The 22,881-nt window shown below is 49.6% G+C and overlaps 10 protein-coding genes across 10 annotated transcripts; 6 read left to right on the top strand and 4 right to left on the bottom strand.

Moving 5' to 3' along the window:
- Positions 1 to 206: 206 nt before the first annotated feature.
- On the bottom strand, positions 207 to 2,478 carry EV420DRAFT_1476914 (uncharacterized protein; the record flags this gene model as incomplete). The annotated part of the gene is made up of 6 exons (XM_060469368.1): positions 207 to 1,328; positions 1,381 to 1,496; positions 1,556 to 1,629; positions 1,689 to 1,810; positions 1,868 to 2,193; positions 2,253 to 2,478. The coding sequence occupies 6 exons, from the start codon at positions 2,476 to 2,478 to the stop codon at positions 207 to 209; spliced, it is 1,986 nt and encodes a 661-aa protein (XP_060334662.1).
- A 511-nt stretch (positions 2,479 to 2,989) lies between these two features.
- On the top strand, positions 2,990 to 4,094 carry EV420DRAFT_1160248 (uncharacterized protein). The gene is made up of 3 exons (XM_060466137.1): positions 2,990 to 3,245; positions 3,305 to 3,966; positions 4,021 to 4,094. The coding sequence occupies exons 1-2, from the start codon at positions 3,101 to 3,103 to the stop codon at positions 3,838 to 3,840; spliced, it is 681 nt and encodes a 226-aa protein (XP_060334661.1). The 5' UTR covers positions 2,990 to 3,100; the 3' UTR covers positions 3,841 to 3,966; positions 4,021 to 4,094.
- Positions 4,095 to 5,271: 1,177 nt separating this feature from the next.
- EV420DRAFT_1523217 (eukaryotic translation initiation factor 5A-2) lies at positions 5,272 to 6,445 on the bottom strand. The gene is made up of 6 exons (XM_060472286.1): positions 6,272 to 6,445; positions 6,079 to 6,154; positions 5,954 to 6,024; positions 5,800 to 5,886; positions 5,538 to 5,744; positions 5,272 to 5,483 (listed from the first exon to the last, which is right to left on the bottom strand). Exons 1-5 carry the CDS (start codon positions 6,308 to 6,310, stop codon positions 5,547 to 5,549), a joined length of 471 nt encoding a protein of 156 aa, XP_060334660.1. The 5' UTR covers positions 6,311 to 6,445; the 3' UTR covers positions 5,272 to 5,483; positions 5,538 to 5,546.
- Positions 6,446 to 7,616, top strand: EV420DRAFT_1523213 (LIM-domain-containing protein). Its single transcript, XM_060472285.1, has 6 exons — positions 6,446 to 6,534; positions 6,582 to 6,632; positions 6,730 to 6,798; positions 6,848 to 6,867; positions 6,925 to 7,276; positions 7,328 to 7,616. The coding sequence occupies exons 1-6, from the start codon at positions 6,469 to 6,471 to the stop codon at positions 7,505 to 7,507; spliced, it is 738 nt and encodes a 245-aa protein (XP_060334659.1). The 5' UTR covers positions 6,446 to 6,468; the 3' UTR covers positions 7,508 to 7,616.
- A 228-nt stretch (positions 7,617 to 7,844) lies between these two features.
- EV420DRAFT_1523210 (uncharacterized protein) lies at positions 7,845 to 8,279 on the bottom strand (the record flags this gene model as incomplete). Its single annotated transcript, XM_060472284.1, has 1 exon — positions 7,845 to 8,279. A coding segment is annotated over one exon (435 nt), but the record flags the coding sequence as incomplete, so codon positions are not given.
- Positions 8,280 to 8,383: 104 nt separating this feature from the next.
- Positions 8,384 to 11,541, top strand: EV420DRAFT_1523208 (P-loop containing nucleoside triphosphate hydrolase protein). The gene is made up of 9 exons (XM_060472283.1): positions 8,384 to 8,826; positions 8,879 to 8,921; positions 9,001 to 9,086; positions 9,140 to 9,641; positions 9,688 to 9,741; positions 9,789 to 10,211; positions 10,268 to 10,390; positions 10,441 to 10,860; positions 10,914 to 11,541. Exons 1-9 carry the CDS (start codon positions 8,804 to 8,806, stop codon positions 11,436 to 11,438), a joined length of 2,199 nt encoding a protein of 732 aa, XP_060334657.1. The 5' UTR covers positions 8,384 to 8,803; the 3' UTR covers positions 11,439 to 11,541.
- Positions 11,542 to 11,556: 15 nt separating this feature from the next.
- Positions 11,557 to 14,030, top strand: EV420DRAFT_1523203 (uncharacterized protein). Its single transcript, XM_060472282.1, has 10 exons — positions 11,557 to 11,888; positions 11,942 to 11,974; positions 12,026 to 12,109; positions 12,177 to 12,284; positions 12,337 to 12,470; positions 12,538 to 12,573; positions 12,630 to 12,981; positions 13,039 to 13,083; positions 13,143 to 13,221; positions 13,280 to 14,030. Exons 1-10 carry the CDS (start codon positions 11,790 to 11,792, stop codon positions 13,771 to 13,773), a joined length of 1,464 nt encoding a protein of 487 aa, XP_060334656.1. The 5' UTR covers positions 11,557 to 11,789; the 3' UTR covers positions 13,774 to 14,030.
- On the bottom strand, positions 14,024 to 17,896 carry EV420DRAFT_1761465 (DUF1620-domain-containing protein). Its single transcript, XM_060480660.1, has 12 exons — positions 17,589 to 17,896; positions 17,475 to 17,534; positions 17,176 to 17,422; positions 16,694 to 17,120; positions 16,546 to 16,644; positions 16,394 to 16,498; positions 15,775 to 16,341; positions 15,547 to 15,723; positions 14,949 to 15,496; positions 14,767 to 14,900; positions 14,554 to 14,714; positions 14,024 to 14,500 (listed from the first exon to the last, which is right to left on the bottom strand). The coding sequence occupies exons 1-12, from the start codon at positions 17,824 to 17,826 to the stop codon at positions 14,261 to 14,263; spliced, it is 3,003 nt and encodes a 1,000-aa protein (XP_060334655.1). The 5' UTR covers positions 17,827 to 17,896; the 3' UTR covers positions 14,024 to 14,260.
- A 44-nt stretch (positions 17,897 to 17,940) lies between these two features.
- On the top strand, positions 17,941 to 20,534 carry EV420DRAFT_1639343 (glycoside hydrolase family 47 protein; the record flags this gene model as incomplete). Its single annotated transcript, XM_060476960.1, has 17 exons — positions 17,941 to 18,015; positions 18,068 to 18,166; positions 18,221 to 18,364; positions 18,411 to 18,429; positions 18,482 to 18,687; positions 18,746 to 19,030; positions 19,082 to 19,140; positions 19,188 to 19,262; positions 19,311 to 19,329; positions 19,376 to 19,402; positions 19,450 to 19,562; positions 19,614 to 19,817; positions 19,865 to 19,960; positions 20,020 to 20,061; positions 20,109 to 20,298; positions 20,351 to 20,411; positions 20,464 to 20,534. The coding sequence occupies 17 exons, from the start codon at positions 17,941 to 17,943 to the stop codon at positions 20,532 to 20,534; spliced, it is 1,785 nt and encodes a 594-aa protein (XP_060334654.1).
- Positions 20,535 to 20,739: 205 nt separating this feature from the next.
- On the top strand, positions 20,740 to 22,216 carry EV420DRAFT_1159926 (uncharacterized protein). Its single transcript, XM_060466136.1, has 3 exons — positions 20,740 to 21,423; positions 21,476 to 21,735; positions 21,784 to 22,216. Exons 1-3 carry the CDS (start codon positions 20,945 to 20,947, stop codon positions 22,104 to 22,106), a joined length of 1,062 nt encoding a protein of 353 aa, XP_060334653.1. The 5' UTR covers positions 20,740 to 20,944; the 3' UTR covers positions 22,107 to 22,216.
- Positions 22,217 to 22,881: the final 665 nt, after the last annotated feature.

Genomic DNA, 22,881 nt, shown 5'->3' with positions numbered 1-22,881 from the left:
ATTTAGATCTTGCCAGATATCGAAACTCGCATATGCTGTGGTACTCAAATCATTCCCGAGCCTGTAAAGTCAGAAGAGTTTTAATCACCCACCAGTAGCGCACCTGCTCAGAGTATATGTAAGATAAAACTAGAACTACAAGCATAAACCCCATTATAGATGATACAAACAGATAAGCAGACAAGATATACTCTTGGACGCCCCCTTCAAAGCGTCTTCGAAGCTCTCCATAACGGTGTCATCGCCTGCGAGACAGTATTCCCCGCTTCCTCCAATGCATGACTGAGATACTCATCGAACACCGTCTTCAAAATTGCTCTTGCCCGCCACCTGTCCGGATGGAACATCTTATGCAGCCTCTCCACCATCTTCTTGTACTCGGCCACCTCCAGCTCAATCCTCGCCATAGCAAAGAACTTCTCCACCCCAGCCCAATCAACCAGCTCCACCTTGAGAAGCAGCGGGTCATGCACTACAGGCCACGGAATAACCTCAAATGTCGCAGGCTTGTTCTCTGAAAACTTGGTTTTCTCAAACTCGTCCATGAGGTACTGGACGCGGTCAAGAGCACGTTTGTCGGACCACTTTCCAAGTCCCCAGCGGTTGTTAGCCATGCTCCTCAGCCGAGCACGCTCCCTCTCCGTTGCCTCCCGCCATTCCCGGTCCTTGCGCGCCTTTTCCAGTTTCCTCTCCCGCTCTTCCCTTTCCTCCCGTTCCTTTCTTTCTTGCTCCCTCTTCTTCGCGGCTTCTTCCTCCTTCTTCCGTCGGGCCTCTGCCTCCTGTATCTCTTTCATTTTTCTCCTCGATTCCTCCAGCTCAGCCTTCCTCTTCCGCTCCGCCTCTGCCTTTCTCTCAGCCGCCTCTCGCTTTTTCTTTGCCTCTTTCCACATTGGCGCATCAGCTTGCATCTCGAGTATTTTCCTCCGCGATTCCGATAACTCGAGCTTACGTCTCAGATCGTTGATCTCCTCTTGCAACTTGGCCTTGGCCTTGTCTTCTCCCTTCACCTGCGCCTCCAAATCCTTCTTCAATTTGAGATTCTGCTCGTTCAGCCGCTGGATTTCAGCAAGTCTTTTATCCCTTTCTACCTTCAACACCTGTAGCTGTTCTTCTAGTGCACCAACTTGCCCGCGTGCTTTCACAAGCTCGGCTTTCGAGCTGTCGGCTTCTTTCTTCCATATCTCAACCCACTGATCGGAGACTTTGCCATCGATCACTATGTGTTTTATTGGAGTGCGAGCGTCGGGTGTCGTCTGAGACTGCTGAACCTTTTCTATAGGCACCTCAGGAGGGGGACCAAGCTCGGCCTCTTTGATTTCGTCCGGCTGCTTCAAGCTCGTAAGTAATAAATCCAGTGATAATGACGAGACAGGAACGTACGCTCCCAGGCTTCTGCTCTTTGACAGGAACTTCCTCCAAGTTGTGCTCCTTATATTGTACGGTGATCTTCCGAGAATTGACAGGTGTTTCATGCAGCTTTTTCTTTGCAGCAAAAGCTAACACAAGTAGTTGAAGTTCCGAAGCGAGGCTGAGAGAGAAAATTAATAGAACTTACCTTGATCGGCGGTCTCGAAAGACACAAATGCGAATGGCGAACCTCTCCTCTTACGATTAGTACGGATCCTTATACTAGTGATACGCATTCGTGAGAATCGGCACTGCGGATTTTTTGAGATAGCTTGACTTACTCTTTGATACCTTCACACTGTATGTAGAAAGTGTCAGTGGCCAAGAACAGTCGACAGTGAAAAGCACAAACATCTAGTAATGCGCTTCTGAACATGGCCTCGTTAGTTCCCTGCGCCAAGCCCTAGATAGAACTCAGAATCCAGTTATCAAGCTAGGCTAAGTGAGAAAGTACACCCACAGGGCAGAACAGCGTCAAAGGATCGTACGCCTGGAACATGAGCTTACCGCCATTTTCCAGCGGCACTGACTCGATGATGTCCTCTTCCTTATTAAACCACACTGACGTAAAATCACCATGGACGCGAATAGACGCCACAGAGGTTTTGAGTCGCAGAAGATCATAGAGTTGACCGGCTGTGTATCCCTGGGGCAGGCCTTTCACTTGTCGGGGAATACCACCTTGCGGGGGAAACGGCGCGGTATCTGGGTGGATGGAGAATGCCACCAGTGTATTTGTACCAGGTATAGATATTTGCTGGTGTATAGTCACCAGCGCTTTTTCCGCTGATTCACGAGTAAGTAGGGAAGCCTACATGAATAATATGATGTATGGTGTTACACACTCGAGTTTTCACCAGGGAACTTGAACTTTACGCGCGCGAAGAGACCAGTGGGGGTGTCATTGGATTTAGCGCCGCTACGCCTTCTCTGAGTGTGCGGCTTGATCGAAACGTCGATATCCCATCCAGTTTCGGATACTTGATGAAATACGCGTAGGATATCTGAGACGGTGGTGGTGCTGGGGATGTCGGGTATGAACCAGACGGATTTCTTGAGATGGGTTGCCATGATGGTGGCAGGTTGAAGGTGGTGGGAACGTCGGCCCGGGACCGGTAACTCACCGTTCGATCGGAATATTGTAATTTCAAATAGGCGCGCTTAAATAACATAGGGGCTTCTAGATTCCAGTCGAGTCACTACCATGTCCTGTGAGGCGAGTCAGTGTTCCTCGTTTTTATTATGCACCTCACATTCCTTAATAGAGTAAAATATACGAGATATATCCATTTTCAAGGCCAGACTGCCTGCCTGCACTGTTCCCCCCCAGGCTCTCTGAACCCGGGAGGTTGGGCTTGCCCTCGCAATGGGCGATACACAGCTTCTCTGTCGCTCTAGGTGTTGGAAGCAGAAAATTACCCTCTGTGGACACACTATTCTGCAAGTGGACCCTCGTTTTCTTTTGTGAATGTACCGGCCCGCTAACTTGGTTGGCTCAGTGAACTCTGACGGCTGGCTCTTCTGTCGTACTGACTCGGAAGAGGGGTCAAAGGTGCCCATGTTCATCAGTATGTCATGCGCAGTGGGATTCGTGGTATCGTCTTAACGATCCTCTCTGCAGAATCTTTCCACTCCATAGATCATGACACGCTGAACAGAGACATAATAGAACATGAATCCACAGTCCTAACACATGAGGTACTTGTCCTCACACTGTATGTTTCTCAAACCTTTAACATATACATCGCTTACCCTAGCTTCTTTCACTGGTTCGCATCACTGGGCAAATCACTGGGCAGAACCTCCCTTGATGCGGTTCAACTTCCGCTCAGTGGACGGTCAGTGGTGCCTGCGAAAAACTCAACCTGTCGTCACTCACTGAAGTAAATTGATCCAGATAAGAAATCATTTCTACAATTCTACATATCGATCTCGAATGAACTTACCACCGCCTCGAACCCTGTCATCCTTCGGATCCTTGTTGAAGACGAACAAATGCTCTACCCATCTGCTGGGGTGACGGGCGTGGAAAGGCTCCTCTTCGAGCTTGCTGCTGAATTAATCAATAATATCATTCATGGGGACGGGGCGCTTCAGTTGGCGTATCTCGTGAAATTGGAAGAGCACCCCCCCGAGACCGATGTCCAGTGCATCAAGTCTATCCTCCAGTGGAACCCTCTGACTTTCATCGTTCTCTCAGCTCCTACTCTGGCGTTGGAGCATCGTGTCCTGTTTTCCTCTAGCGATATTATCAAGTCGGAGAACTGTATTAGCCATGCTGCTCAGTTGTTCGTCCCCTCGGAACCATTGAGACCTTCTAATGATACTTCTTCATCATTCGAGAATAATAATATCCAAGGTCTTCCAGCAGAACTTGAACTGGTAACACCATTCCAGACACTCTGCAGGGCCTATTGTCTACCGACGGAATAGGGGAAGATCAAGGCTATTCACGTACCGATGTCTTTGCTCCATACTGCTGTACTGAATCCTGGTCCGGAAGTGAGGGCTGCGCTGAGGTTGACGATGCTTCACGAGATGACCCATCGTGTCTTGGAGGTAAGCCGCTGATGAGAATGCGCGCTCCGAGTCTGATTTCGGTTTGGGATAAAGCACATTTTCAGGTGGCCTGGCGATCCCCCGATAAGGTCGATACCGTGGATTAATTCTGGTGTCTTCGATGATGCGAGAATGGAAGCTGGCTTTGTTACGGAGATTAGACTTGCGAAAGGCTTGATTGAGCTCGTGTCTACCAGAGGTACTCTGCTCTTGTTTTAGATCTAACTATAACTCACCCTTATCCACTTCCAGATGGCCAACTACGATTGGGACGAGTAGTCAGCTCCAAGAGCGTGCCCGAGAGTCTAAAACCATATTTTGGCGAACTGGATCCGGTGATTCTGGAGCTTCTTTCCACTGAGGAGGCACGAAACTACACAGATGGGATATTCAAATTTGAGCGGGAGTCTTCCAACGGTCCCACTTATGCATGGCATCCCCGGATGGAGGCGCTACCTGAGGTCGATCCAAATAGTACTGGTCTCCGAGAGCCTAGCGTCCAACCCGAACCTGCGCCTCCTCAAGCTCGAGTCCGTTCCAAGTTAAATTTGGAAGGTCCTGAGTTTGTTTGGGTGCCGAGGAATGCATTGCGGTGGAAGACAGATGTATATCGAAGCATATCGGACGGGATGTAAAGTAAAATGTATTATTGGTGTGAGTTTAGCGATGAGTTGAATAAATGACTGCTTTCTTACAGAGAGCTCTGTTGAAAGTCCGGTCGGAATGATAAGGATTCCGTTGCTAGTTACCTCTGAGCATGGTAGTCGAAACGCTAGAGAGAATGCATGATCGAAAAGCTCGCGCGCGCAGTCCTGGCAAGCCACTTGGGAAAATGGGTGGACAACAGATCAAATTCTGATCAAATAACAAGATGAGCCAGGATCCCCTTTAATGGTAAAGCCGACACATTTTGCTGTGGTCAAAAGCTTGGGTCGAAATACTATCTGTGTTCCAATTGTTTTCCTTGCATTTTGACCAACACTAAGTAATCACCTGCCCGGAGTGATTTGGATGCCTCGGAGTGCGCTGTGGCCGAAGAAGTGTGTATATTAGGACATTGATGTAAAGTAAAATATATTATTGGCGCGCGCGAGGTTTGGTTAATGAATTGAATAAATGGTTTCTTACAGTGAGCTCTGTTGAATTACACTGGCTTGAAGTGTGATAAGGATTCTGGATGCAATCGTGAGGCTCGCTGCTGAGCATGGCAGTCGAAACACTAGAGGGAAAGCATACTCAGGCCGAGCAACGGAACCATCATGATGCTCCTATACCCGCGAACCGCACGGACATCAAGAACCTTCGAAGGAACTGATTACCGTCAAGTATCGTATGCAGTCAAAAACCCGAGGTAGCACGCGCTCTCTCTCAAATGGACATATTTCGTTAGGATTACTTGTCACAACTGCTACTGCTGATCTACACCATCGTTACAATGAAAATGTTTGAACACAAACGAGGGATAACTATAACGTGCAAACGACACCACATCACGGGAAGGGGACGAACCGGCGGCACTGGGGTATGATAGAAGTGAGAAGAAAGTGGGAAGGAGGGAAGGAGGGACGTACGAACGCCGGCTACAACCCCTTGGGAGCCTCCTTGTAAGAAATAGCCTGCTCCTCGCCCATGGCAGAGATGATAGTGACGAGCAAGTCTTTGCCGTCGTCAAAGTCCTTGCTGATCTGCCCGCCGAGCTCGCTGTCGGGGACTTTGACGTCGTCCTTGGGGGTGCCGTCCTGGGTCATGAGGTTGAGGAAGCCTTCGTCGATGTTGACCTGGGGGAGGGGGGGTGAGTAAGTAAGACTAAAACGAGGATTAGTGGGAACATACGAGCTGGTATTCGTTACGCTGGACGTTGGGGACGTCCATGTTGTGGGTGGAGGGACAGATATCTTCCAACTTTTTGTTGGTGAAGATCTGTTGGGGGGGTTAGGTCATCGATGAGACGGGGGGTGGGGGCAAGACACGGACATCGATAGCGAACGAGGTGGACCTTGGCGTGTCCGTGCTTGCCAGTCTTGGACGTGGACATTTCGACGATCTTGCAAGGGCGGTCTAGGTGGGGATGGTAAGGAGATCGATCAAAAAGATTGTTGGTGGGGTGCTTACTTTTGATGACGACGAAACCGTTTTTGCGGAGGGCAGAGCATTGCATGGGGTACGTCAAGGACGCACCGGCGCTGGCCTACATAGGGAAAAGGGAAAATGAAAAGAAAAGAGTAAAGGGAAGAAGGGAAAGGGAAAAAAAGTAAAGCAACTGATGAGAGAGAGATCTGGGAGATAAGATGGAGCGGGAACGGACCTGCTCGAAGGTTTGGTTGTGATGTTCATCGTCAGACATTTTTAACGGGAAGATAGAAGGGAATAGGAAGGATGGAGAGATGGAGATGGGGGAGATGGATGCAAGAGGGTCGAAAGTAACGAATACAATTTTTTCACCACGTGTATTGAAACTCCGCTACCGCTTCCGGAAGTGGAGCAGCTTGACTCGTAACGCCCATGCATCCCTTTGGTGGTACAACGATATGTCCTCGCTGCGAAAAGGCGGTATATGCTGCTGAGCAGGTGAGTGGTTGGTATTGTTTATTTGAATGTTGTTGAGACCCTTCTAGGTCATGGGCCCCGGCCGGAAGGCGAGTCTGTTCTCCCCCGCCTACCCCGCTGTGGCACGCGCTAATCAAGATCGGTTGTTTAGCTTTATCACAAGGTGGGCTTTGTGGATTGGATAGCTGGAGGTTGCGTTGACTCGATGGCTTGCAGCCTTGTCTGAAATGCTCGACTTGTAATAAACGATTGGATTCGTATACTTTGTTGGAGCACGATCAAGAGGTGCGCCTTTGTGTGGTCTTTGTCGTCTTGATCTCATTCTATCTTCCAGCCTTACTGGTATGAATTCGTGTGGGCTTCAATGCGACGCTGATACTGACGCTATCTAGTAAATCATGCCATGTAAAGAACTTTTGGCACTCGGGACTTACGGCAGGCCAACCTCCCCTATGCTGCGCCTCCATCTCCAACACGTGCCAACACCGATACCAAGGATTCGGAAGAGCAAGCCGAAGAAGAGAAGGACACGCTCAATGACCTGACTCCGTCTCCAACCAAAGACGCGGCAACCCTCCAACGGAGTAATACCCTCGATGCGATAGGCCGCACTGCAAAGCCACTCATCCAGACCTCGACCGGCACCCGGTATGGCGCCGCGTTGGGAATGGTTTCTCCGCAGACCACGGGCAGGAAATGGGGAGGGGCTTCGACGACGCCGAGGTGTCCCAAGTGTAATGGGCTTGTTTATTTTGCTGAGCAGGTGAGTCGAAGTGAGGTTCATGTTGTAGCCGGTGTTTATCTATTTGGCTAGGTGAAGGCGGTGGGTAAGACGTACCACAAAGCTTGCCTGCGATGCATGGAGTGTAATACCCTTTTGGACTCTACGCGCTTACGGGACCATGACGGGACACCGCTTTGTGGAAGGTGTTATAGCAAGTTACACGGTCCGCAAGGTAGTGGGTACGCGTTGCTTGGAAAGGCTGGAGGGTGAATTTGAAGGCTCTGTCTAGTGTATTATCAACCGACATCGCTAATCCTTGCTTTTGTATCCTAACTTATTTCTTGTATCTAACCTGGACGTACTATGAATACTTTTTGGATGTTTATTGGCTACATAGGAGAGGCACCGGGACCGAGGAAAAAGGCTCCTGACGCCACTGTTACTTTGATCATCGATAGCGAGAATTAAGCTCGAACTGGCAATGGATGAGATCCTCGACGCGAGGAATGAAACAGCTGTTAACGTAGAAGTGATGGACAACTGTTAATGAATGGCGCTCGAAAGGCGGGGTCTGCTGACCTCAAAATATTTTCAGTAAACAACCACTCTACGACCCTCCCTTCTTCTTCGACTTTTTCGCCTTGATCATATACTCGCTCGGATCCACCAACTCTCCAGAGGACGTCTCCTTATCCGACCCTGCCATCCAGTCAATCTCGCTCCCCGCTCCCCCGACACCATCAAACCGGCGATTAAACCTCCCCAGCCTCCCTTGCGCGTTCGCCTCGTCCTCCATGGCGCCCTCGTCAGCCCAGAGACCCGTGTTCCATACTGGGTTGTTCGTCACGTCCCGTGTGAGGCGGAGGAGGGACCGCGGGGAGGTGGTCCAGTGCGTGAAGGAGCTCCCGTCGGAGCGGATGATGCGTTGGGGGTATTTTGGCACGACGGGGTTGGGGAGTACGGGTTGGCGGCGTTTCCAGACGTGCGTGCGGCCGTATGGCGAGGAGGAGACGCTCCGGGTTTGGATGCGGAGTACACTTGGACTTGGGGTCGCATAGTTCGTGTCGTTTGTGTTTGTGTTTGTGACGTGACGGTGACAAGAAAAGTGTACGGCTGGGTCGGTCCGGAACTCTGAAAAAATCTTTAACTACTACTCTTTCCTTCATTCACTCGTTCACGCTGGCCCTCGTTCGTATCCTCAAAAATGCAACTATATCCACCGAAAGAGTTCTAGTATCCCATCGGCATTCCCACCAGAGGTCTGCCCCACTCAGCCCTGTCCATCTAAGACTGCGCGACTTTTGCAGCAGGCCGCCGTGTTCACGACGGGTATACCATTCTCAGGCCAAGATACTCGTGGAGACGGAGGATTTTCTCGCTGGGTACGAGGCTGAGAATGATGATAATGCGCCAGAGGTGGATTCGGTGCCTGTTCCCCCGCGGTTTGATTGGCGTGGACGCGCCTTTTCGAGGCAGAGGAAAGATAGGCTGGATGGGAAACGGAGACATAAGAGAAGGATAAACCCTCAGTTGACGGTTCTTCAAGAACATGAGCCTTATTATCATATGGTTCTGCGGTATAGCGAGCAGTGCGTCTCTTTCTCTCTTATCTAGGACGCGGCTTGACTTTGTTCTACGTAGTTTTAATGGCCTCTTGGATGCAGAGATCGCGGCAGAAGAAGCGGTACTTCATCAGCGCCTCTCTACGTGGTCTAGGAAGCGACTTGAGGAGGAGGGATATTGTCTTACGGATATGACTGCAGTTTTGGCTTGAGGAGAAGCATTTCGGGAGACGAACTGCGACGTTTACGCGTGGGCCTGGAGTGCAGTTGCCTGAGAATCGATTTGAGTGGGTGTTCTACTTATCTCACCAAAACTAAAACTAAAGTTGTTTTATAATAGGAGCGGCACGCAGGTCCTGGTATCTCGTATCGACCCGCTAAAGGACGAGCCAGCCAAAGGCTCCCTCATCTCCCGCACCCCGTTGCAGCTCAAAGTATCCTTCCCCGACCAAGTCGAGTTTGACACCCCCGAGCTCGAAGGCGCGTGGCGACTAGACCTGGGCCACTCGTCGTTGGTGCATACCCGGATGCGCGAGGCCATCAGCCACCTGCATCGGGATGTTCGGTCGCAGGAGGCGGTGATGGCTGCTGATCGCGAGGAGGTGCTCAACGGGACGCATTTGAGGGATGTCATTCTGAGAGGGTATAGCCAGGGGGATTTCGTGGATAAGGGTGGGGAGGGCGTGTTTAGGGATGATCAGCGTATTTATAGTTGGGCGAGGAGGTATATGAGGCAGGATCCGGTGGTTGTGGAGGGTGATCCGGTTATTGATGGGTTGAATGCGACACAGGTTAGAGCTATGGCTCAGATGATTGGGGAGCGGTTTAGTTTGGTGCAAGGGGTGGGTTGTCTTTTGGTGTTGGTTACTTTTTACTAACAAGTACTAGCCTCCTGGGACGGGAAAGACAAAGACAATTATCGAGACTATTAAATTGCTCAAGGTACGTGGTTTTTACTCTATGGAATACACAAACTAAAGGCCTCGTAGCTCCATTTCGAGACTCCCCAACCCATCTTGGTGTGTACCTACACCAACGTCGCCGTGGATAACCTCGTCGAGGGCTTCGTCGCTGCTGGAGTCAATCCTGTCCGAGTCGCGTTTGGCGGCAAGACCCGAGCGTCGCTCGAACCATATACATTCGAGTATAGACTGCAACGACACCCTCTTTATCCCCAGGCGGAGAGAATCTCGGAAACTATCAAGATGCTGGAAGGCGAGACAAAGGACACGTTAATCCGCGCCAAGGAAGTGCAGAAAAAAATCCAGGACGGACGGACGAACCTCGCGCAGCGCTTAGAGGGGATGATGAAAGCTATAGCACAAAAGGAGGAGCGGATCCAGGGCAAGAAGGCCCAGTCGTATGCGCTAACGCAGCAGATGACCAAAGACGTGCTGAGTGAAGCTGATGTGGTATGTTTCTTCTTGTGGTTCTTGGTTTTTTTTTTTTCGTTCTTACAATTGTTCAGATCTGTACGACATGTCTGACCGCCGCATCTCGCGTCCTCGAGGCTACGGACTTTCCAGTGGTGTTTTTAGACGAAGCGTCCATGTCTACTGAACCGGCGTCGCTCGTTCCTCTGATGAAAGGAGTAAGTGAGTTTTTGCTGGTTTTTTGAAACAATGTTGACTGGGGGTGCAGTCTAGGCATGTGGCTCTGATTGGTGATCACAAACAGCTCCCGCCGGTAATCGTGAGCCAGATAGCAAAGTCGAATCGACTGGATAGGAGTTTGTTCGAGCGGCTCATTGTCGAGGGCGATGTTCCGTCGATCATGCTGGATATCCAGTATCGGATGCATCCCGCGCTTTCGGCGTTTCCGTCGCTAGAGTTTTATGGTACGAGTCTGTTGGATGGGACGGTGGATTCTGGGGGAAACATCTTGTCGAGGCTTGCCCCTCCGAATTCTCTGCATCTGGAAAAGGACGGGAATGGGGAGAGGCCGTCTGTGGTGTTTCTTGATCATGCCGGGGAAGAATCCACGAAGGATCGGAGCCGGGTCAATTGGAACGAGGCTCATATTGTGGCGAGCGTGGTTGAGGACTTGTTGCTGACGAATCCGGTATGATTTTAAATTTATTCATAAGGAACGGGTGTTTCTTAAAGTGTTTACAGGAACTGTCAGGGGACGATATTGGGATTATAGCTCCGTACGCTGCGCAGATATCGTTGTTGACGCGGCTGTTCAATGTGAATGCGCGGTATAGAGAGCGGTTCGAGCTTGTGTTGGGTGAGCACCGGGCGATGCAGATTGGGGACATCGAGATCAAGACCGTGGACGGATTTGAAGGCCGGGAGAAGGAGATTATCATATTCTCTACCGTGCGGAACAACGCGGGAGGACATATCGGATTTCTTGCCGACCGAGGACGGCTGAACGTTGGGCTCACACGAGCCAAGAGGGGACTGTTTATTGTTGGAAGTATCAGCACGCTGAAGATGGGACGATCCGTCGACAGTAGCACCAAGGAAGAAACAGGGGCGGTTGCCTGGAGGAACTATGCTCAGTATTTGGTGAAGGAGGGCCGTGTGAGCAGGATCGGCGGGATGAAGCTTCAGCATGCGATATATGGGCACTTGCGGGCGGCCAGACGGGATCCGCCGTTGCTTGACAGTGGCGTAGTTGAAACGCGAATCTAATTTACTTGTACAAAAAAAAAATAATCGCTCATCGATTCTGTCGCAACCTTGGGAACAGATTACCTAATGCGCAACCTTAATTTCCAAAGAAATTGAAAAATTGACAGTTTCCTTTTACTGTGGCCCTCGTTGGCAGATTTCGCGGGCGAGATTTGTCGTCGATCCATGGGGTGTCAGAGAAATGGGTTATATACTACACTTTACTACGAAGGGGGGACGATCGTTTTCCTTCCTCCCCCCCCGGCTCCCTTCAGTACGTATTTACGACCCGACGTTTTTTTTTTAATTACCAACTTGTTCGCGTCGGACGGTCCTCCCATCATTTATACCCGTGCGCCTCTCTGATACCCCATGCATTCCCGTTATTCTCCTGCTTCCAGTGAGAGCAGTATCGATATCGAGTGGCCATCGGTACAGCTTTTCCTCGCTACTCGTTCCAGAGTCGTCAGGGTCTGTCCCTCCCTTCCTCATCCTTGATAGGCTCGTATTGACCCCAAGTCCAGTTCCCCCATCCCCCAGATTCGAGGATACTCCAAGTGAGTTGACGTCTCCCGTGATTTCCCCTTCTGTTGTTGAGATTCCGCTAGCATTTCCCGCCGCCTGTATCAATGTGGACTTTGCGGGATAACAGCCGAGAGAGCGTATGGGCCGTGTTCAAGACCCACCAAGAGGTGAGCGCGCGTCAACACGTGACGAGCGCCACTGTAACTTTTTTTTTTCTCCTTCCTCTTCTTGTAGGCATGTACGGCGTTGTCATTGTCGAGCGCCGCGCTGATCGTCGCGCCCGCCCTCGACCTCGACCTCGAGCCATTTCACAAGCTTCAGAGATTCGACATCCAGACCCAGGTAAAGCATGCCCTTACGTATATCCTGGCCCTTTTCACAGCTTCTTCTTTAGGCGCTCGTAGTTTCCGATTCACCACCACCACCATCCACGATGCTCGAGCCTGTCTATATCGCGTCGCGCAATGACTATACTCTCTCGTCCAATCCACCCAATCCACGAACTAGCTTCAGACTCGGTGACTGGATGTGAGCATAAAAACCTTCTTTTTTTCCTTCCCTTCTTATTCCAATTGGCTTACTATATATTTCACAGATGCAGCACCCCGAAATGTGCCGCACATAATTTTGGGTGGGTGATTTCATACCCGCAGCCTGGTATAAAAAGGCTGAACTCTTCTTCTCCAGACGCAACTTGGCATGTATCGGTTGTGGCTGCCCTCGTTCTAGTCCAGCGCCGCTCTACCAAGCAATGCCGCCTCCTCCTCCTCCGCCTCCTTCCTCGCGACCCATGTCTTCACCTCGCTTCCAACCACCACCACCATCTCCAGCCTACTCCTCGCCCCAGTCACCAGTCTCGCCAATGCCGTCCAAGTCAATCCATCCACTGCTCACGCCCTCTGGACGCGCCTTTGCTGTTGGTGGCAAGGTCCAAAACATCTCCAGCGACCCGTTGTCCCCGTGTATCATGTACTGGCCCGACAACGAACCGTTCCCCGAGCAAGGCCAAATCCGACCTAGTGGACTCGTAGGCGTTCCCGTAAGTAACCCTGATCCTTAGATTCCCCCCACACAACTTGCCTGACCACCGGGCCAGCAGCCACCCATCTTGAACACCGGGAACCGAGGACCCATCTCTCACGTAAGTTCCCCAGCTTCCGATATCTTCGTCCTTACCTCACTTTGACGCGTCCGTACCAGCAACCCGGCGATTGGATTTGTCAGAAATGCAACTATCTCAACTGGAGACGCAGAAAAGTCTGCCAGACGTGTCTTCCTTGTGCGTTTTTATTCTTATTTTACCCTCGACTCTTTTAAACTTTTTTTTTTCTTGATAGACGCCGAAGGGAATGGTGATTCCATTTCAGCAGCCGTACAGGCCGAGCGAATCGCGCTCCTCACCTCCGTTCTCGCACAGACACACGACCCCCTCCCGGCCCGGTCTCATTCGCTCACCCCCCCCCAGGTCCATCGTCCATTCATCAATACCTCGCCGCCACACTCGCGTGCTCATGCTCACGTCCACCGCTCGCACAGCCAGTTCGAGCTCGGCACCCAGTACAACGCCTACCCCATCTACCAAACTTCGGGCCACCGCGACCCAGCCCCCCTTCTCCTCCCCTCATTCCTCCAGGACATCGTCCAACAGAGCCCCCCCATGCTCTCCCCCGTCTCGACCTCCTCTGCCGACCTCAGCTTTGACGAGTACGAAGAACGCAGAAGCCTCCCCCCCGCCACCAACAATATCTGGCGTATGGACGGCGAAGAAACAAAGTCCCTCGCAGCATTTGGCGCTAGCCGGAAAAGTAGCCTTGAAAATATCGTGCCCTAATCATCACCCCTTCCCACCCTTCTGCTTCTTCCATTCATCATCTCGCACACTAATTTATCTTTGACTTGGCCGGACTGTCGGTTGGAACCTTTTGATTCTTGGGAAACGCATACCACCCTGTCTTACGAGTAATGTATCAGACTTAATCTCCCCCCATCAACCCCCTTTTTTGACACTCTGGATTGCAATCGTCGTATATATATACATTATATATACTTTTATGTATCACAGATATCTATATCTTGGAACAAATAGCATGTGCTTTGTTATTACTCTGACGGCGGATAGCTACCAGACTGGAGATATTGAACATCGCGCGCCTCGAGGTAGCTCGATCGAACAATAAGGTCCTCGATCGGGGCACTTTGAACGTAACCAACCCTTCTCCCCCCATCCGTGCCTAACGGCTCCCAAAGAATGAATCTCATGTTATATTTCAACTCCGGAACAACAGATTACCGGGAACACATCATGATCAGATTGATTATCACTGATACCACTTCTCCCTCAGCTTCTTGTTCCGCACAATGGGCTTCGTGATCCCAATCGCAGCGGCTAATCCAAGAACGGTAAATACAAGTTGCGCCTTGTTGAAATTCTCGTCTAGCACGTCGAATGTTTTCGAAGGCGCGACCCGCGTTAGAAACATGTCCAGTCCGTATGCGAACACTAGGGACGTCGACTCTAACAGCGCCGGAGAGGTAATGATACGTCTGATATTGGCAACCTGAATAGAGTAAGGACGCGGGTACATAACGTAAACAAGGTCAACACCCATACCTCGTACGTATGCGACAGCACCCGCCGTGGATCATCTGGCAGAAGAGGATCATACTGCACCAGCTGCTCTTCTACTTCTTCAGAAGTTGGCTTTTGACTGGGTCTTCGCGGATTCAGAAGTCGCCGCGAGAACGACTGAACCTTGTTGTTCGTTGTCGCAACTAAAAACGAAGTTAGTGCCAATCCAATTTATCTCCGCCCTCGACCACTCACCGATTGCATCCTTACTCGAGATTCCGAATTTGGTAGACGTCGTCCCAATCGCAGATATCCCATGAGGAAATACGTACGACTGTTCAAATGCCCTTACGACCGTGTTGTCTGTGGAGTACGCAGATAATTCAGAGCTGCCAACGTCAGTCTGGCTTAGAAAACGATCAATCGTAAAACTTTACCTTCGCGTCTTGTCGTCTGCCTGCGAACCTTCGTACAGCTCAACCGTAACCATTCTATAGCCTTTAGCTTGTCCGTTGTCGTCGTCGTAGTAATGATAAATAAGCCAGTTTTCCGTCAACGTCGCTTTGACATCGCATTTGCCCGCAATGACAGGAAGGGAAACTTGGTACACTATCGTGCCCTTGGCTGCATCAACGACGTAGAGTCCGCAGTTCGGAGGTTTAGAAGCAACAGCGTTAGTCAAGACTACAAAAGTCCGTGGATTCAGATACTTGTACAATGTCGTCCGATTCCCCAGTACTTTGCCAATAGACGCTACTGGCCCCCGAGCAGCTGGAATCAAAGACTGGACGGTCTCCCCATGTGGTAATGAAAGCGTCCAGGTTGGTCTTGCGAGAAGATGATGGCTCAGCGCAGGAACTTCGGCTAAATGGTGTCCAACGACCTGGCGCCCGCCCGGAACGTTCATCTGAAGCGGAAAGTGAAGCGAGGAGAGATTTTCGAGTAGGAATTTCTTCGATTCATCGGTGTCAGGGTAGAGGTGCGCCTAGAACGACATTGATACAAGATATGAACGTGCATATACATAAAACTAACCTGCGATAGTTCATCCAAGACTATAATAACTCTCGTATCATCTTTGTGAAGCATAAAAGCGTCTGTCATGGCTTCAGGTATATCCGTTCCCTCTAGGACCATTGTTTTCTGTGCGTTTGAACGGACATCGAGACCTGTCAGGGCGTCAAAGTGGAATAACGTAGTGTCCAAAAGACCCTAAGATAACGAACCGTCAGAGACTTTCTGTATGAAGATGCCCAGACTCACATTGTTCGCTCGCCTCTGCGTTATCAGAACGGCTTGTGGTGACTCTCCATCGCTCACGGTTCGGGTCACAAAAATCTTGACGGGTAAATGCTTGCCCCCAACTTCTGCCGCCCATCCTAATCCGAGAATACGGCTCCATAAAACATTTCCATTACTCGAGTCGAGGGCGAAAAGTTTTCCAAAGTCGGTAGCGACAAGAATTATCTGTCTGAATCCAAACGCGTCGCGAGACAATGATCCGTCCTTAGCAGCAACAGACGACGAGGCCGAAGCATATGAACCAGTCGCAAACCTTCTGACAAAATTGAGGAGATATCGGGGAAAGTTTTGGGCATCAGATATGTGTCTTCGTACACGTTCAGAAAACTGTTCATCCAGGTCATGAGATGAGGTAACAACGTGCTCGGGTAACTCGACGAATTCAACCACACGAACGGAAGCTAAAGATTCTTCTCGTGTCCATTGCAGCTTGTCCTGTTGCCAGAGCTGAACTGTGCCCGTAGTCGTAGTCAAGAATAAACGTCCAAGAACGGTGAGGGCAGAAGGATTCGCGGCATCCATTGTCATCTAAATTAACTGATATCAGTGAGCTTCTCCGACAAAGAAAAACATCACACACATGGGTTATAACGCCGTGGCTGTAGGTATCAAAAGGGAAGGAAAAACCGGTCACTAGACCTTTCCCGGAAGCCAAGTGTGGTGCAAAGATTTCTGCCGATGCGAACTACGATTGCTCAAGTGACATTGTTAATTATGCAGAGGACGACTCACCTGGAATGCATGTGACCAATAGAGGCGTCCAATATATGGATATCCACCTTTGTCAAATCCACCAGTATACAATGACTCTGAATGCCGAGGATCATAGGCCTAGTGTGAAATGAGAGAAGCTGGGAATGAATGTATTGCATATACTTACAGAACCTTCAAACTCCCAAATATTATTCAAAACAGTGCCGTCTTCCTCCAATCTGAAGGCACGCCCTGTTCCATCAAGCATGATGGCAACCATATAGCCATGATTGCTTAAACCAACGTCGATGAGTCGCTTATAGGTTGTCCCCTTGGTCGTCCTGGGTTTCTCCTTTAACGACGTTGAGAGTGCAACAGACTTTAATGCTCCCTGTTCTATCCAAGCTAACCGTGAAACGGTATTGCTTGTTAGCAGCACGAGGTCTGTGGAAGGATTTGCGATACTCGAGGCTACATGAGCTGATGACAGAAGTTGACCAGACTCGGGCGACAGGGCTGCGACATGTAGAGTGTAGGACGAATACGACTTCGCCAACCCAACAGCATATATGGCGGTGGGGGTCGCAATGACATTGGTGTATATGACAAGGGAGCTATAGGTGAAATCGATAAGATTTGTAACCAGGAAGTACTTGAATAAAGCAATACCTTTGGTCTTCTGACGTCCATGTCCAGCGTATCTCGCCCGACTTGGTGATAGACTGAACCGTGTATCCGTTAGTCAAAGCAATAATATCTGAACCGGCTGTGAATGCAATGCTCGATCCTGTATGTCCCGATTCTGAGGGTAAACTTGTCTCTGGAGAATGTAGATGCTTTTCTAGCAGGAGATGACCGCTCAGAACGTCAAACGACCGTAGAGTCGCGCCGCTGGGTCCGGAAAGAGACGCGACAGCTAGACAAGGATTGAATTAAAGGCAGACAATTGACTCTCTAAGGGCACGCACTTGTATCCTGCTTCTGAAATGTTACGATTGTATCATCCGGCTCGAATATATGTCGCCAGGCTGCATTAAAGCCATTCGTAAGCGTTCCACAGCAACGACACAGTCAACACGCACCTACTGAACCATCGACAGGGTTCAAAGCAGCTAATACGTTTTGTTCGGTTGCTGCAAGTATGACACTCTTCGTGTTCTTGCCTCCCACGCGGTGAAATACAGGTGCAGTTGAAGTCGAATCCGCCAAAGGTACACCGACAAGTCGTTTATGCCAGTCAATGATGCCGGCATCGGATTCCTGTATCCCAAATGTCGTCCCGAGCCATGATGCGACGACAAGGAGAGAAAGGAGCCTCATTGAGGCTGGAAGAAGAGGGTAGAGAGAGAAGAGAGGTTGTTTGTCTGCGGAAGGTTCGGCAAACGTGGCAAGCGCGTCATAAATTATAATTTCACCCACCTCCTTCTTAACTTCATGTCCGACCCGGGACCAAGGAAACGGAAAAAGGCGTCTTCGAAGCCGGCTGCCAAGCATGTTCGAATTGAGCCTGTTAGTCTTCCACATCTCGTATTCTTTATGCATTGCTGAGCTGTTACCTTAGAATAACGATGACCTGGACGTAGATTTTTCGTCCATTCAAAAATATGTCAAGTTTATCTGGATACCCTTTCTCATTGCCTTCGGGACATTCATATATCTTGTACGCTTGGGTTCCTTATTATTCTAGATGTCTCCTCACTGAAGAATACTGAAGAATCCGAGTCCTGTCGCTCAGTTCGTCAATTCATGGCTAGGAGAAGATCCATGGCAACCCACGTCCAGACCTGGCTCTCGTGTGCGGGTTGCGACTAGGAGCGCAGATATACCGAAGAGAGACGCGGTGGTTGAGGCATTCAAAGTGGGTTCATCTTCTCTTACTGCGGATTTCGTTCACATTCTCGTAGTACGCTTGGAGAGCCTATGGTTCGTTACCTGCCGTCTAGTATATATGTATCCTCCCCTGACTCGACTATAGAGCGGGACGCTATGGGGTCTGACGAGTATCATCCCATCAGTCGCAATGGATCGAACTTGACAGACGCAGGCGGAATTGGATACACTGTCATAGATTCCATTGACACCATGTTGATCATGGGTCTTGAAGATGACTACGCTCGTGCGCGAACCTGGGTGGCTGACAAGCTGTCGTTTGAAGCGAATGGAAGCTTCAGCACTTTTGAGGTGAATATAGTGTTTCCATCATGCAACCGCTGCGCAGGAGCTGACAGACTGTTCACAGACGACAATACGTGTTCTTGGTGGGCTTCTCTCGGCTTACCACATATCCGGTGAAGACCCCCTCTATCTCGAGCGCGCTATCGACCTAGCCGACAGGCTCCTGCCTGCATTCGACACGCCAACTGGTTTACCCCTTCCAAGGGTTAATCTGGTGGAACGCAAAGGTATTCCGGACCAGGAGCTCCCTCTGCTTGTCAGCACCGCAGAGGTATCAACATTACAGCTAGAGTTCCGCTACTTAAGCTTCCTGACTGACAATGACATATACTGGGAAAAAGCTGAAAACGTGAGTGATGATCGTTGTGACGTGAGAGTAAAATGTGAAGTTGACGGTCAGGTAATGAAAGTTATCAAGGCTGGGAAAATGCCGCACGGTCTTGCTTCTATCTACATGAGGTCCTTTCTTTCTGTGCATTTTTGTTAGTGTGACTGATTTGCCGTAGTCTGGAAGGAGGTCAGTTCGTTCCATCAGCCATTCGTCTCGGATCCCGGGGTGATTCTTACTACGAGTACTTGCTGTAAGTGGGTCATTCAAAAATATCATTTCCTCATTGATCCCGCCACAGAAAGCAATATCTCCAAACTGTGGGTGTATGTACTGCTATCGTTGACTCATTCTGACGCCCTACAGAACCGAACAGAGGATGTCTACCGCGAGGTACCATTTCTGATCAACCGCCGAAATATGCGCTGAATTTTATGCAGATGTATGACAGCACTATGCAGGGAATTCATCAGTACCTCATTCAAAAGAGCGCCAGTACCAAAATGATATACACGGCGGAGCTAATACCCGAGCGTAACAAAAACAACGACATGTGCGTGTTATGATAAATTTCAACTATACTCCTGTAGTCTGATGGTCGCAGTTCTTGGCGGTTGACTCCCAAACAAGATCATCTGGTCTGCTTCATTGGAGGATCTCTTATGCTTGGGGCAACTACAACGGGTGCTCTTTTCGACACCATCTCCGTACCTCCGAGAGAACAGGAGCTCACTCCTACGGGGCTACGGGACTGGAAATCAGGAACTGCTCTTATCAAGACTTGCATGGATACTCATGACACCGCTACGTATGTGCCTTGTTACTTGCATACCCCAAGGCGCTCACCTCACCCAGTGGATTGGCACCAGAGATCGTACACTTCAGAATACCAAGCGATGGGATGGATCAGAAGGCTGATGCTCCTTCCGATTGGTACATCAAAGGCGCTAGGTACGACTGAACCTTGAGTTGGGACCATCTCGTTTCACTCACTGCCGTATCTCCCTCAGACCGGGTGCTTTCCCTCCTTACGACGCTCGTTACATGTTACGGTGCGTGGCCGGGCTTTTCGGATTTCTTTGAATTAACTGATTATCAGCCCTGAAACGGTGGAGTCGCTTTTCCTGGCGTACCGACTCTCGGGTGACAAGAAGTACCGGGATTTCGGCTGGAGCATTTTCCAGTCGATTGAAAAGTATTGCAAGGTTGAGACAGGTGGATATGCGACGATTGTCAACGTAGACGAGGTTCCCGTACGGCTTGAGGATAAGATGGAAACCTTCTTGCTGGTTTGTGACTTTTTACGGAAGCTAGTCTTTGCTGATGATCTTTTTTTTTAAGAGCGAAACCTTGAAGTACTTGTATCTGCTTTTCGATGACGCAGATGTGTTATCTCTGGATAGTATGTATTCCATGCTATTGTTGCAAACTATTTTCCTGAAGACTTGTCACAGAGTATGTGTTCAACACAGAGGCGCATCCGCTACCCATATTCAATCCAACGATAAGAACCGGATTCTCTTGACACGCCCTGCGTAACTATACTATCTATCACGCCACAGATACACAGTATTTAAGGTCACAATGTACGAGAGTCTTGCTTGAAAGTGTCCTCGCTGGACTGTCATCGGGGGGTACTAGCCGACTTATTGGATGAGTTATTACTTCAGATAAGTTTTATAACTCGCAAGTATTCGATATCGGATTAGGTGTATCAGTCTTCGGGACTGATGGAAACTCACTAGAACGGATGATTTGACCAACGACTCGTAAAAGTTACTTTGGCTGCTAGATGACTTTTCCCTTGACAGTAGTCTAATTAATGACTACGAGACGAATTACCTAGCACAAGGGAGTAGGGAATTTCTGCAGTCAACTTTACCACGAGGCAGGCTCAAGGACGAGAGGGGCGATTTCAAATTGCTTGACATCAATATGTCCACAACGTTCACGCTTCACATTCCAGTTGACATTTACTCTCGAATTCGCCCTCCCAATATTGTCTACAACTTGGATTGCCAGGCGACAGAAAATTTTGTTTTCAAACGCGTACCAGAGTTGTCAGGATCCGCAAAATCCGGGCTAACTCAGCAACTGACGGTCACCAGTATCATACGCGTCAACGAGCATGCCACCATTTACCGTGCAGTGTCTGAAGACCAAGGAAGCTTTGTTCTGAAATTCACGTTCCGGAAAGGCGAGGCATTGAATGACTTGGAGAACGAGGCACGAAACTACAACACCCTTTCCGTACTGCAGGGCGTCGTTATTCCCAAGTTCTATGGGTGCTTTAGGACGGAAACAGAAACCAGGTATATACGGAATAAGAGAAGATCTGTGACATGCATTGTACTGGAGGATTGCGGCGAACACCTCAAGGTTGACCATCTCATGAACCTTGACGATGATTTAATGTGAGTGCCTCCAACACAACTAAGTACCTGCTGCTTCAATGCTCTGCGACAGTTTCTACTTATTCGAGCAACTTGGTAAAATGCACATGGAGTGTCACGCCCATCCCAGCAAGATCTCTCCTTATAAAATTGCCGAACGCAAAGTCGACGGCAGGATTGAATACCGTTTTATGGACTTGCACAACGTCAAATATCATGAATGTCATGCCAACGGGCAATGGTATGGCGAGGATGGCAGAGAGCCCGAAGGCGGCATTGGTTGCGCTCTTCTTACCGCTGCTGCTGATGATGCGTTTTTCTGGGTCAAGATCGGTGAGTTTCTTGCCAGATCTGCTCGCACCTCCCGTCTCACTCTAATAGTCACAATTCCATCCACGTATATCGGTGCCCTTGCTTATGATCCCGAACGCCTGCCACCGCAATTTTTCATCGACAAGGTGATACCACCCAACGCCCCGTGCGCGGTCGGACATAGCATGCTGTCTCACGTTTTCGCAAAGTTCTTTAGCGACGTATATAAGGATCATCAGCAACAAATTGAGCCAAAGAGAAAGTCTATGTCAAACGAGGCTGTGGATAAATATCGGCAGCTATGGCTGGAAAAGGGTCTACCCACAACGGCAACAGAAGCGGTCAAGATGTTACCTGACGATGTCCAGAAGCGTATTCACTGCCTAGATTGACATGATCACCCCTTGCTTTCACCTTTGCTTTCTCTCCTTTACCAATTTAAAGCAGTGATTTTCTGCGCCCGTTCGCTCTTGTAGCCTGTCGATCATACCCAAGCTTCACCCTCGACCCTCGCGTTGAACAGCTGCCTTTGTGTCAAATACTCTAATCCACGTACACTCCTTTCTTGCACCCTTTCGACGGCATTTGCCCTACCATGAATGGTAAATCACAATGAACATATGCGGAACGTATTTTACTTACATGTTCTACAAGGTACCGGTGGTGCCATGGTACGGTGCGGATCCTTATTCTCAGTTCTGGGATAAAGATTGCCGAAAGGCTTTGAAGAGGCTGCGTTGTGTCCGCCTTTCATCTGTACCTGCACGCATTAACTTTCTTGTTTAGCACTCCGAATCTGTGAAGGTTCTATCTCTTGTTGTGATTAACCCTATTATACAGTATCGGCATGCGCTGTCAATCGTTGGCTATCAGATGATACCCCAGCAAAGTATTCGTAGGTGTTAGGACGTCGGTTTCCTAGAGCGATAGCGGTAAAAACAGAACTACGTACTTTGCGAACCTCAGCTGTATTTCCTTCCAGTGAATGTCCGTCTAGTTAACATGAGGTGACATTCAGTCTCTCACCAAGTGAGGCACTTGTTGCTTTTAGTTTCTGCATTGTGCTTTGACCATGTTAGGAGCTTGAAGGAAAAGAACTCAGAAGAATTTCTCGGAGATCCGAACAACGCAATTAAGCGCCCAAGGAGAGACTTGCATGGACATGGA

This window comes from Desarmillaria tabescens (assembly GCF_030435595.1).
Source record: "Desarmillaria tabescens strain CCBAS 213 chromosome Unknown EV420scaffold_8, whole genome shotgun sequence".
NCBI lineage: Eukaryota > Fungi > Basidiomycota > Agaricomycetes > Agaricales > Physalacriaceae > Desarmillaria > Desarmillaria tabescens.
The sequence above is the reverse complement of the archived record's forward strand: the minus strand, read 5'-3'. Positions and strand labels throughout refer to the sequence as shown.

Bases quoted from the DNA above. Each gene is read 5' to 3' on its own strand.
- EV420DRAFT_1160248 (XM_060466137.1), top strand. From the start codon at position 3,101: ATGAGGTACTTGTCCTCACACTGTATGTTTCTCAAACCTTTAACATAT. The intron at 3,246-3,304 runs GTCAGTGGTGCC...AAATTGATCCAG, and splicing joins CAACTTCCGCTCAGTGGACG to ATAAGAAATCATTTCTACAA.
- EV420DRAFT_1523217 (XM_060472286.1), bottom strand. From the start codon at position 6,310: ATGTCTGACGATGAACATCACAACCAAACCTTCGAGCAG. The intron at 6,025-6,078 runs GTAAGCACCCCA...ATCCCCACCTAG, and splicing joins CGGTTTCGTCGTCATCAAAA to ACCGCCCTTGCAAGATCGTC. The intron at 5,745-5,799 runs GTATGTTCCCAC...CCCCTCCCCCAG, and splicing joins AGCGTAACGAATACCAGCTC to GTCAACATCGACGAAGGCTT.
- EV420DRAFT_1523213 (XM_060472285.1), top strand. From the start codon at position 6,469: ATGCATCCCTTTGGTGGTACAACGATATGTCCTCGCTGCGAAAAGGCG. The intron at 6,535-6,581 runs GTGAGTGGTTGG...AGACCCTTCTAG, and splicing joins CGGTATATGCTGCTGAGCAG to GTCATGGGCCCCGGCCGGAA. The intron at 7,277-7,327 runs GTGAGTCGAAGT...CTATTTGGCTAG, and splicing joins TTGTTTATTTTGCTGAGCAG to GTGAAGGCGGTGGGTAAGAC.
- EV420DRAFT_1523208 (XM_060472283.1), top strand. From the start codon at position 8,804: ATGGTTCTGCGGTATAGCGAGCA. The intron at 8,922-9,000 runs GTACTTCATCAG...ATATGACTGCAG, and splicing joins AGATCGCGGCAGAAGAAGCG to TTTTGGCTTGAGGAGAAGCA. The intron at 9,742-9,788 runs GTACGTGGTTTT...AAGGCCTCGTAG, and splicing joins AGACTATTAAATTGCTCAAG to CTCCATTTCGAGACTCCCCA.
- EV420DRAFT_1523203 (XM_060472282.1), top strand. From the start codon at position 11,790: ATGCATTCCCGTTATTCTCCTGCTTCCAGTGAGAGCAGTATCGATATC. The intron at 12,574-12,629 runs GTGGGTGATTTC...CTTCTTCTCCAG, and splicing joins TGTGCCGCACATAATTTTGG to ACGCAACTTGGCATGTATCG. The intron at 13,084-13,142 runs GTAAGTTCCCCA...CGTCCGTACCAG, and splicing joins ACCGAGGACCCATCTCTCAC to CAACCCGGCGATTGGATTTG.
- EV420DRAFT_1761465 (XM_060480660.1), bottom strand. From the start codon at position 17,826: ATGAGGCTCCTTTCTCTCCTTGTCGTCGCATCATGGCTCGGGACGACA. The intron at 17,423-17,474 runs GTGCGTGCCCTT...ATCCTTGTCTAG, and splicing joins ATTTCAGAAGCAGGATACAA to CTGTCGCGTCTCTTTCCGGA. The intron at 17,121-17,175 runs GTATTGCTTTAT...TTTCACCTATAG, and splicing joins TGGACGTCAGAAGACCAAAG to CTCCCTTGTCATATACACCA.
- EV420DRAFT_1159926 (XM_060466136.1), top strand. From the start codon at position 20,945: ATGTCCACAACGTTCACGCTTCACATTCCAGTTGACATTTACTCTCGA. The intron at 21,424-21,475 runs GTGAGTGCCTCC...GCTCTGCGACAG, and splicing joins AACCTTGACGATGATTTAAT to TTTCTACTTATTCGAGCAAC. The intron at 21,736-21,783 runs GTGAGTTTCTTG...TCACTCTAATAG, and splicing joins GTTTTTCTGGGTCAAGATCG to TCACAATTCCATCCACGTAT.